This window comes from Chaetura pelagica, unplaced genomic scaffold, assembly GCF_000747805.2.
Source record: "Chaetura pelagica isolate M959 unplaced genomic scaffold, ChaPel_1.0 scaffold472, whole genome shotgun sequence".
Taxonomy (NCBI): Eukaryota; Metazoa; Chordata; class Aves; order Apodiformes; family Apodidae; genus Chaetura; species Chaetura pelagica.
The window spans coordinates 31,301-42,485 of NW_009952566.1; the positions used below are offsets into that span (position 1 = coordinate 31,301).

The 11,185-nt window shown below is 48.4% G+C and overlaps 1 protein-coding gene across 1 annotated transcript; it reads right to left on the reverse strand.

Annotated features, from left to right (window-relative positions):
* Nucleotides 1-4,363: 4,363 nt before the first annotated feature.
* On the reverse strand, nt 4,364-10,187 carry MAL (mal, T-cell differentiation protein). The gene is made up of 4 exons (XM_009993427.1): nt 10,101-10,187; nt 5,005-5,172; nt 4,677-4,814; nt 4,364-4,438 (listed from the first exon to the last, which is right to left on the reverse strand). Exons 1-4 carry the CDS (start codon nt 10,185-10,187, stop codon nt 4,364-4,366), a joined length of 468 nt encoding a protein of 155 aa, XP_009991729.1.
* Nucleotides 10,188-11,185: the final 998 nt, after the last annotated feature.

Sequence of the window (11,185 nt, forward strand, 5' to 3'; positions counted from 1 at the left end):
TGGGGTTCTTCGGCGCCAGTTTTGCATTTCCGGGCTTTTCAGCCAATCAGACGGGACCTAGTCCCGCCCCTGCTTCCGGCCACGGCTCCTCCCCTGCAGCAGCTGCTCCCCCCCCACACACACACAGAGGGGGGTTCCTGCCGCGTGGAGACACCGTTTTAAGTCAGTTTTGTCGGCTGACTCAAAGGACATTTCATGTTCATGTAAGGAAATACCTGGTCCTTCACAACAACCCCAGGCAATGCTACAGGCTTGGGGATGAGTGGTTGGAAAGGTCCATGGTGGAGAAGCACCTGGGGTTGCTGGTTGACAGCTGATTTAACATGAGCCAGCAGTGTGCCCAGGTGGCTAAGAAGGCCAACAGCATCCTGGCCTGCATCAGGAATAGTGTGGCCAGCAGGAGTAGAGAGGGGATTGTGCCCCTTTACTCGGCACTGGTGAGGCTGCACCACAAATACTGTGTGCAGTTCTGGGCCCCTCACTGCAAGAAGGATGTTGAGTTGCTGGAGCATGTCCAGAGAAGAGGAGACCTGCCAAGCTGGTGAAAGGTCTTGAGAATAAGTCTTATGAGGAGGGGGCCGAGGGAACTGGGATTGTTTAGTTTGAAAAAGAGGAGTCTGAGGGGAGACCTCATTGATCTCTACAACTACCTGAAAGGAGGTTGCAGGGAGGTGGGAGCTGGCCTCTTCTCTAGTGAATAATGACAAGACTGGAGGAAATGGCCTCAAGTTGCACCAGGGGAGGTTTAGACTGGATATTAGAAAGAATTTCTTTACCAAACAGTGGTTGGACACTGGAACAGGCTGCCCAGGGAGGTGGTGGAGTCACCATCCCTGGAAGTGTTTAAAAGTAATATAGATGTAGTGCTTAGGGACATGATTTAAGTACTGAATGGGTAGATTAGGTTATGGTAGAGGGATTTAGGTTATGGTTGGACTTGATGATCTTCAAGGTCGTTTCCAGCCAGGATGGTTCTATAATTCTATGATTTTCTTTCTTTTCCCCTTCTTTCCACCATGCAGGGAACATGCATATTGCTGCAACCCACCTGGCACCTGGTAAGTACAATTCAGCAGCCTGCTGGATTAAAGCCACAGCTCCCTGTGTCACTGTCCTGTGCTGGGGCCTAGCAGCCCTGGGCCAAACAGGGACACTCATTCACCTGCAGGCTGTCCAGCTGCATGGGAGTGAAGATGAGGCCACACTGGAAAGGTTTAAAAATCACAGCCCTTTCTATCAATTCATTTGGATGCTCCTGACCCTGTGGTGGCCCTTCTCTCTGGCCAGCCCTCCCAGAACCAAGACTTGACCCAGGTTACACTTGGCTCACAAGAGTCTCTGTCTCCCAAGGCCACATCCACAACCTTGTCTCAGCCCACTCCTCAGCTGCACTGGGGCTGGTGAGCACTCCCGTGCCAGCAGCACCCAGCTGTTATTCTCCAGTGCTGGTTTACAGAAAGGTTGTGCTATTGCTGCGGGGCAGGCATCTCAGCAAACTAGGTGGGGCCAGAGGGAAAGGGTTGAGCAGCTGAACTAGTGCAGCCTGGTGCAAACTGGGGGTGGCGGGGAAGGGAGAATCAAAGGGCAAAGCAAGGCAGAAAGAACTGGGGGAGGAGAGATGGGAGCCCTGCCAAGACAAATGCAATGGGCAAAGGGTAGAGATGTGTGTAGGGATGTGAGGGGATGTAAAATCACTGCTTGGTGTAGAGGTGCTGGCCACACCTGGGTGCAGAAGTTGGACAGAGATGTCCCATCCCAGCATCCAGGGTATGACCACAAATGTCAGCCTTTGGAAATGGACCAAAACAGGAAGGCATCTTTGTGTTTTCATGCTAAATTCTGGGGTGTTAAGGGAAGCAGGGCAAGTAAGGGCACCAACATACACACCTCCTGATGACATGCCATTGAAACCAGTTTCAACAGGTGAATATTAACCTTCAGAAGTGCCTTTGTCCAAAGTGGTGGTTTCCAAAGCCTCCCAGCTCTGAAAAGGGATTCCTTTTCCTACCTGTGTTGCAATCAGCTCACTTTTGTCACACTAACAGATGCAAACAGGTCAGACTGGTTTTCAGCAAGGTAAAAAACAAAACAAAAAAATCCTGATGTTTTCCTCACATTGCAATTAAAAGCTTCCACCCAAACCCTTGGTTATAGCTCAGAAGCCCCTCTTGAATCTGAAGCAACAGAGGTGCCTTCAAGTCAACTTTTATTTCCCTTCCATTCTCTAGCCTTTGTTACTATCTGGGAACTTCAGACTGAAAATGGAAGCATTTTTTGCCCCACAAACTGAAAGGACTAATTTGGTACTGTTTATTAGACACCTCTGACATGTGAAAACACCCTTTTTTCATTTAAGTCACATTTAAATTGATTCACTGTTGTGGTTTAACCCCAGCTGGCAAGTGAGCACCACCAACCACTTGTTCACATCCCCCTGGTGGGATGGGGGAAAGAACACGAAAGGGCAAGAGTGAGAAAATTCATGGGTTGAGCTAAGGACAGTTTAATAGGTAACACAAAAGCCACACACAGAAGCAAAGCAAAAATAAGGAATTCATTCATCACTTCCCATCAGCACGGCAGGTGTTCAGCACCTCCAGGAAAGCAGGGCTCCATCACACACACTAGTTACTTCTGAAGACAAATGTCACAACTCTGAACATCTCCTCCTTCCTCCTTTTTTCCCCCAGGTTATATTGCTGAGCATGACATCATATGGTATGGAATATCCCTCTTTGGTCAGCCAGGGTCAGCTGTCCCAGCTGTGTCCCCTCCCAACTTCTTGTGCACCCCCAGCCTACTCACTGGTTGGTTGGTGCGAGAAGCAGAAAAGGTCTTGACACTTCATTAAGCACTGCTCAGCAGTAACAAAAACATCCCTGTGTTATCAACACTGTTTTCAGCACAAATCAAAAACATAGCCCCATACTAGCTACTATGAAGAAAATTTCCCAGCCAAACCTAGCACATTCAGGTAATTACTCTAGAGTAATTTATGCATTCAGATGAAGATCACTGAGACGACTGAGAAAGGATCTTATTAATGTATATAAATATCTGAAGGGTGGGTGTCAAAGACAGAGGGGTCAGTCTCTTTTTTTTTGTGCCCTGTGATAGGACAAGGGGTAACAGATGCAAACCAGAGCACAGGACATTCCACCTCAACATGAGGAAGAACTTCTTTACTGCAAGGGTGACAGAGTGACAGAGCACTGGAACAGGCTGCCCAGGGAGGTTGTGGACTCTCCTTCTCTGGAGACTTTCAAGACCCATCTGGATGCCTTTCTGTGTGACCTGCCCTAGATTCTGTGGTGGTCCTGCTCTGGCAGGAGGGTTGGACTCAACAATCTCCAGAGGTCCCTTCCAACATCTAACATTCAGTGAGATTAACCTGAGTTGGTTTATCCCCCAGCCCCACAGGCTCCCATTGCCAAAAAAGCCCTCTCAGTCACACCCAAGTCTGTGCCTTCTGCTCTGGCATTGCCCTGTTACTGCCCAGTGCTCCTGAGGCTGTACAGGGGTGTGTACCTGTGTGCAGCAAAGGGAAAACAGCAGAAATTACTCTCACCTGTTTGCAAAATCACAGCAACCCCATCTTCTTTTTTAGCAGCATAGTGCTGGGGTATGTGAGAGCAGCCATGCACCAAAGACAAGAGATGATTGCCTCTGCTTATTCAAGATGTTACTCTAATCATCCATATGAATTTTCTACAGTCTACCACCCACCTTCAGGGTTGGATTTTGAAGGGGTGTTTTTGACAGCGGTAATTTCTGGCTTGATGGTTGTGCCTCAGCGATACTCCCCAGGGGTTACAATGGCTCATATTGCCCCGGAGGGAAGCGAGGTATTGTCCCAGTTTCCCATCATAACTTAGAGAGAGCATGTGCAGAAACTACATGAAAATGTTCTTTTGGCACAGCAAGTTTAGGGAGGGAAACAGGCCCACATGGATGGGCAGCAATTAAAATGACCCGGTTTCATACTCATGCTCCTTAGTGCTGGTTGTTCAGGCTTCCCCTGATAGCAGTAACAACCCTGGAGGCATAAAGGTGTGGTTCAGGGAGATTATAGCACTTTAATCCCAACTATTCATTTTAGAGCTGGACTTTTCTCTATTTGGGCACCAATTACCAGCATAAAACTGTACCTAACCCAGAAGAGGCTAAATGGGAACGGATCATGCCAGGAAACAGCTTTCCCTGGCAGGCTCTTAGTCTTCAATGCCATGGTCCCACATGAAAAGCTGCTTGTTTATAGTATATATATTACAAAACAAACCCCAAACCCAGTCTGGAAACTGCAGTCATTGGAACAGGCTTCGTGTCCATGGGGTGACCACAAGACACTTGCAAGAGGAGGCTCTTAGGATGATTTCCATCGCAGGAGTGAGAACACTTTATGGATCACGTACACCAGGGTAGCTAAGAATGCAAACACCTACAGTGGAAAAACACATCAGCCAGTTAACTTTTTATTATATGGTATGAGTTCCTGCACTGAGCAAACACCTCATGATGCATGACATTACTGTTAACTCTTGCACGCTTGGAGACCTTGATGTGTAATAGGACTGGGACAAGGTCCTCTCCCCCCTCCCTGAATGGCTGGTGCAAGGTAACAATTAGGCCTTGAAGCCACTCCACAGTCACCTTCTCACCTTCCTTCCCCTGCTTACCACAGCAGCAATGTTTTCCCTGTAGATGTTTGCTAACAGAGGGTTGTCAGACGCCAAGCCGATGGCATAGGTGAAGTAGGCTTCCAACACAGCAGCACTGAGGTAGAACAGAGCTGCTGTTGCCTGGCAGATGGCATCCTAAGAAACAAGGATCACATGGTCATTTCCAAGGAGAGAGCACTTTGCAAAGGGAAAAAAAAAAAAAAAAAGGAACCCACTCAAGCAAACCACAGCCCGTGATTTGGAGTGCAGTAGCATCAAAGGAGACAACTGTCTACCAGTGATATCAGGGAGGGGAGAGGCCCTGAGATTTGCCACATCCACTTACCAAGGTGACCCAGGAGCTGCTGCCTCCATGTGCCCCGCAGAAGTAGAGGCACAGGAGGGTTGTGGACATGACAAAGCAGAACACAGAGACAAACATCACCCAGCCTTGAAGGATGGGTGTTGGGACCCTCGAGGAAGCCACCAGGATCCAGACAAGACCCCCAAATATCTGCAAGAGAAAGTGGGAGAAAAGGTAAGCATGGGATTAATTGGCTTATCCAGAGCAGAGCCAAAAGTAATGCACAACTCTGATACTAGCGCTGCAGAAGGCAATGACCCGGGGATGCCTCTGACTTCTTCCCAGCCTCCACTTGAAACTGGGTGTTTAGCTGGGAGTATCTGCCTCTGATCCTGATCCAAAAAATGCTTTGCTGTAGCCCTGCCTGCTGGTGTCACTGCCATACACACCCTCCTCACATCTGTGTGCTCAGAAGGCTGGTTCTGACATTTTTGAAGGCTGGTTTCGATGAGCAGGGAGGCTTATTTCAGAAGGGCATGTTTCCTTCACACCCAGTGCGGCAGATCCCTGAAAGGAGTAGTGTCAAACCCAGCTCACCTGCACAAACAGCACAGACATGGCCTCATGAAGGCCACAGACATGGCCTTAATGAAGGCCACATGCAAATGTCACCCTGAAAGGAGAGAGAACAGGTTGAAGAGAGGTAATGTGGCCAATGTTATTCTCTGATACAGAGGAAATAAGGTTCAGGCTCCCAGCTCCTCCTGGGAAACAGGGCTTGTATGGCTGTTCCAGACGTTTGGCTCATCCTTTGTTGGCTACACCAGAGCTGTGCAAGGCACCAGCTGCTGGTCTGGTAGCAATGGGACCCCTTTCTTCTCAGCCAGCCTTGGGAGTTTGCTATGAGTTTTCTGGTGTGGTGGAAAACACAAGGACAGCTAGATCTAGGCTCCATCCTTTCTACACCAGCAGATTCCTGCACAAGAGGATCATGGAATTACAAAATTGTCAGAATTGGGAGGGACCTCTAGAGATCATCTAGTCCAACTCCCCCACTAAAGCAGGATCCTTTAGAGCGCATTACTCAGGACTGCATCCAGGCAGGTTTTGAATCTCTCCAGAGAAGGAGACCCCACGACCTCCCTAGGAAGCCTGTTCCAGGGCTCTGTCACCCTCACCATAAAGAAGTTTTTTCTTCATATTTAAATAGAACTCGCTATGTTCCAGCTTGTGCCCATTGCCCCTTGTCCTGCCACTGGGAACTACTAAAAAAAGTCTGGCTCCATCCTCCTTGCACCCACCCTTTGATATTTATGGGCATTAATAAGGTCTCCCCTCAGCCTTCTCTTCTCCAAGCTAAAGAATCCCAGGTCCCTCAGCCTTTCCCCATAAAGGAGATGCTCCAATCCCCAAATCATCTTTGTTGTCCTCCACTGGACTCTCTCCAGTAGTTTCCTGTCTCTCTTGAACTGGGGAGCCCAGAACTGGACACAGTATTCCAGGTGTGGCCTCACCAGGACAGAGTAGAGGGGGACAATGACCTCCCTTGACCTACCAGCCACACTCTTCCTTATGCGCCCCAGGATTCCATTGGACAGCCCTCTGGAGTGTCAGTCACTCCTCCCAGTTTGGTATCACCAGTGAACTTGCTGAGGATACACTCTGTCCCCTCATCCAGGTCATTGATGAAGATGTTGAAAAAGACTGGACTGAGTATTGACCCCTGGGGGACACCCCTGGCTACAGGCCTCCAACTCCACCCTGCTCCATTGATCACAACCCTCTGAGTTCTGTCACACAGCCAGCTCTCAATCCACCTCACTGTCCACTCATCTAGCCCACACTCCCTCAGTTTCCTAATGAGGATGCTATGGGAGACAGAATCAAAAGCCTTGCTGAAGTCAAGGTAGATGACAACTGCTGTGCTCCCCTCATCCAACCAACCAACCAGTTATGTCATCATAGAAGGCTATCAGATTGGTCAAACACGATTTACCCTTGGTGAATTCATGTTGACCACTCCCAATAACTTCCTGTTCTTCAACATGTTTAGAGATGACATCCAGAACAATATTTTCCAACACCTTACCAGGGACAGAGGTGAGACTAACTGGCCTGTAGTTCCCTGGGTCCTCCTTCTTGCCCTTTTAGAAGGCTGGAGTGATACTGGCCTTTCTCCAGTCCTCAGGCACATCTTCTGCTCTCCATGACCTTTCAAAGATGATGGAGATCAGCCCAGCAATAACAACTGCCAGTGCAGGTGCATCCCATTACAGCCCATGGACTTATGGATGTCCAGTTTGGCCAAGTGGTCTCTAACCCAGTCTTCCTCTACTGAGGAAAACTCCTCCTCTCTCCAGACTTTTCTCCTTTTCTCCAGGGTCTGGGATTCATGAGGAACAGCTTTAGTAGTGAAGACACAGATGAGAGCACACTGTCCAGTGCTGCAAATTTTCCAAGCTGCAAGTGGTGGCTTTGCACTAAAATGCACTCAGCAGCTTTTCTCTGCTGCAAATCAGCCCAGTTGTTTCTTGAGCCTGTGCAAAGTTTGGTCTATGCCATATCCTATTATGAGGAGCCCTTTAGCTGAACCCACACTGTGCAGAGACCAGTGCTGCCGTGGGGGCCTCTCCCTCAAAACCAACTAGTCTTGGATTTGCAGGCCAATCTCAAGAGGTAAGATACCCTCACTGCCCACTGCCTCTAAGATCATTCTGATTGCCAGTGTATCCCAGGCCAGCCTTTGGTAGCATCCAAGTGACAGCTCTCACCAATCATGGCATTTCTGCTTCCTTGGAGGCATTTTGCAAGAGGAGAAAAATGTTCTGATTTATGATACTAGGAAAACGTCACATTGTTTGTGTCACCCCATGTTTGTAGGAAAGTTCATCAGTTATATTATGCAAATTGATACATTAATTCAATTATGTGGTTGAGACCTTGCTGGTAGCTGAGTGAAAACAGGTCATCCAAAGTGCTGCTGTTTTGGTGCCTCTCGTAACAACCCAAGGCTGATACTTGAACACAATCCAGTCCCTGCAATAGCTTATATGGTGACACCAGGACTGGGTTGCAGCTGCAGATCCTGGAGAAACCTTACAGTTGATCTGTTAAAACCCAACACAGATGAGGTGAGGTATGAAGTTGGGGAAGAAGTATCACCTCTCATTTGTTACCACTCCCCATCTCTCCTTTCTGTAGGATGGGATTTCTCACTTGGGCAGGTATGTTTGGCATGGCTTGATTACTGACCTAGGTTTTATGGTGCTGCTCTTCAGCAGACTCATAAAAATGAGGGAAGGTTCAAGAGGCTTTCAGTAACAACCCCACAGCAGACTGGGGACAAAACTCTCTTTTAAATAGGCTTCAACAAAGCAAACACATCTGTCCTCAGCTTGTTTCAGCTTTTCTCCATAGGCCTGACTATCCACCCATGCCAAGAATCTTCACATAGAACAGATTACAAGAATTAAACCCAGTCTCACAGGACAAAACCGGTAGTTCTTAGTTAGCACATCCAGATGTGGCAACAAGCTGAGCTGCAGCAGGACCTTCTGGCATTTTTACCACTGTCTTAGCATTCAAAATGCTAACTATTTTTATTTTTTTAGTTACCATATTAACCCACTGCACACAACCCAGATTCCACTAAAGATTAAGAAAATCCACCCTTCTTGAATGCCGTGATTCAAGGCAGCCGCCCCCTTTGTACACAGCAGAGATAACTTAGTTGCACAACCTAAGGTCAACCTCCAGGGATGGCAAAAGCCAGTTATGCCACATTTCTCTTTTCCCATGTGATTCCTGAGCCTTTAGGATGCACATTTCCAGTTCTTATCCAAAACAAAGGATAGGGTGCTTATTTTTGTCTCATTAAGCAAGCTGTCCGGCCAAATTCCCTGGAGACAGGAATTACCAACAGACAACTCAATGAACAGCCAGTATTGCAAGTGTGCCAAGACCAACAGCAAGACCAGCATCAGGACTAAGACAAGCCAGTGGTAGGAGTGGTTGGCAAGAGATTGCTCAGTCAGAACCTCCACCCACAGGGTCTTTGCATCCTCCTTCATGTAGCTCCAGGAAACCTGAGCTTGGTCTCAGGGCCTGGGCACAGAGACCAAGCCCTAGAGCATACTTGGAGGAGCTGAAGTAAAGCCTTTCTCCTCCACACATGGGTAATTCCTGCTTTAACCCAGTTCCTCTTTGCTATCACTAGGAGAAGAATGTAAAAAAAAATGCTGTAAAACCCAGGACTGTGGACTCAGTTGGGAGACAGGGAAGGATTTGGTCCCAGATGGCAAAATTGAAGTTTTTAGCATGAAATAATCTGAATGTCATCCTACAACACTCAGCCAGACTCCTCAATGCTGGATGAAAGTGCTCAGGCTTTGGAAAAAGCTTCTCAAACTGCTGTGAGAAGAGTGGGTTTCACGGATAGCAGAGAAGACAGGAAAAACATTCTACTTGAAACCTTCCATCCTTCCATAAGTGCTCACAGCAACTGCTTTTAATCACCTGTGCCATATCCATTAAGATTATGATCTTCTCCTGCTCAATGAAATTTGAATACAGGAAAAAGTTACAAGGTGTTTGTTCACCCTTTGCTCACTCACTGTTGCCCACACACCCAGGTCCTGCACTCTGCACCTCCAGCTCAGGAACATTGCAGCTGAGCTGTACAGTGTTGGCAGCCTGGTTTCTTGGCTGCTGTGAACAATTACTTCACTAGGCTTTACCACCTACTTTAAGCAAACAGTTTATCCTCTGCCTGTATCAGCTGCTAAAATCATCTTCCAATTAATTAACTAATTGGCTCAATTTGGCAACCTAGCTTAAACCCACCAGCAAACCCTTCAACACTGGCTAGGCAGGAAATTATAAAAAATTTCAGAGGCACCACAGAAATCCCCAGCAGACTGAAGAAGAGCTTCAGAGCCCTCAGCTCAGGGCTTGCATTTTCCGTGAGCCTGAGCAAGGCATCAGGGACTGCCCTTAGACCCTTGTGGCTCAGGAACCTCGTGTGGCTCCTGAGCCACATGCTTGGTGTCAGGTCTCTTCCCTCAGACATCTGCAGCATGAAGTGTGCTGGGTGCCCCACAAGCAGCACCCGCCCTCCCCAGGGAAAAGCCAGAACTCACAAATTCAGGGATGAAGAGCACATCTGGGAACGTTGTCAGGACAGCCAGGCCGCTGGGCAAAGAAGCGGTGGAAGTTGCTGAGGACATTGCAGGTCTCTCCCACGGTGACTGTCAACTGCTCCAGCTGCCGGAGGTAGCTGCCAAATGCAGCCTCCTTCTCTCTCTTCCTCCTTCCCTCCCCTTCTTCCTGCTCTTCCTTTTTCCCTCCCTCCTTCCTGGTGGCAGGTGAAGAGAGCTGTGAATGGCACAGGAGTGGCCAAACCCTGTAACCAGGGGTTACTTGATGGGTGATATGAGATTTCCTGGAGATCTCGGCAACCCTGAGGCATTCTGAGCAGAGCTGTGTCTACAACAGGTTAAGAAATCAGGGCAAGCCCCTCGGTGTCGGTGGGTGGCACTGGCTGGTATCTGAGGGCAGCAGTTGAAGACCTGTATCCATCCAGTGGGGCAGCCTCTCATCTCCTTTATTTGCACAGTCAGTCAGCTTGTGCCCAAGCCACATAAGCTGGCCACAGCAGCAGGCACAAAGGCAGCTGGCAGCCAGGGCAACCCAGGACATGTTAGCTAGTGGCAAACAGTGGGGCTGAGAAATGTCTCACAGATGGAGATGCAATCCAAGACAAGGGCAGACAAATTGCAGGGTCAACTTCTACCACCTCAGAAGGAGATTGGATATGCTCAAGTAAAAAAAAAAGAACCTAAAAAAATTACAAAAAATAAAAATCAGGTTTTTCCCAATCCATTTGGCTTCTCATTTTGCTTTTTGTTCGGGGATTTCTTTTGCATTTTTTTAGTATGGAGTCCATGGGAGTGAGTCATTCCCCTCTCCCCAGTATGTAGTACTTACCTCTTTATAACATGCTCGCTTGGATAACCAGGCCAGGCCCAAAATGTGGTGCTTGTCTTTCTGCAGCTGCTCCCATGCACAAGGCTTTGGTGCAGGCTCTGGAGGAGGAGATAGGACTGCCTAGTTCCTAGCCCCACATGCCCAGAACATGCAGCTCCAGGAACTGCCACTGTCAGCTCTGGCCCAGAGCCACCACCCAGCCTCCTCCCAGCTGCAATGGCAGCACCTTCAGTCATTC

Excerpts from the sequence above, each read along its gene's own strand:
- MAL (XM_009993427.1), bottom strand. The coding sequence starts at position 10,187 with ATGTCCTCAGCAACTTCCACCGCTTCTTTGCCCAGCGGCCTGGCTGTC. Across the intron at positions 5,173-10,100 it reads TGCTCTTCATCCCTGAATTT|ATATTTGGGGGTCTTGTCTG; the intron begins GTGAGTTCTGGC and ends TTTCTCTTGCAG. Across the intron at positions 4,439-4,676 it reads GGGAAAACATTGCTGCTGTG|GTGTTTGCATTCTTAGCTAC; the intron begins GTAAGCAGGGGA and ends TTTCCACTGTAG.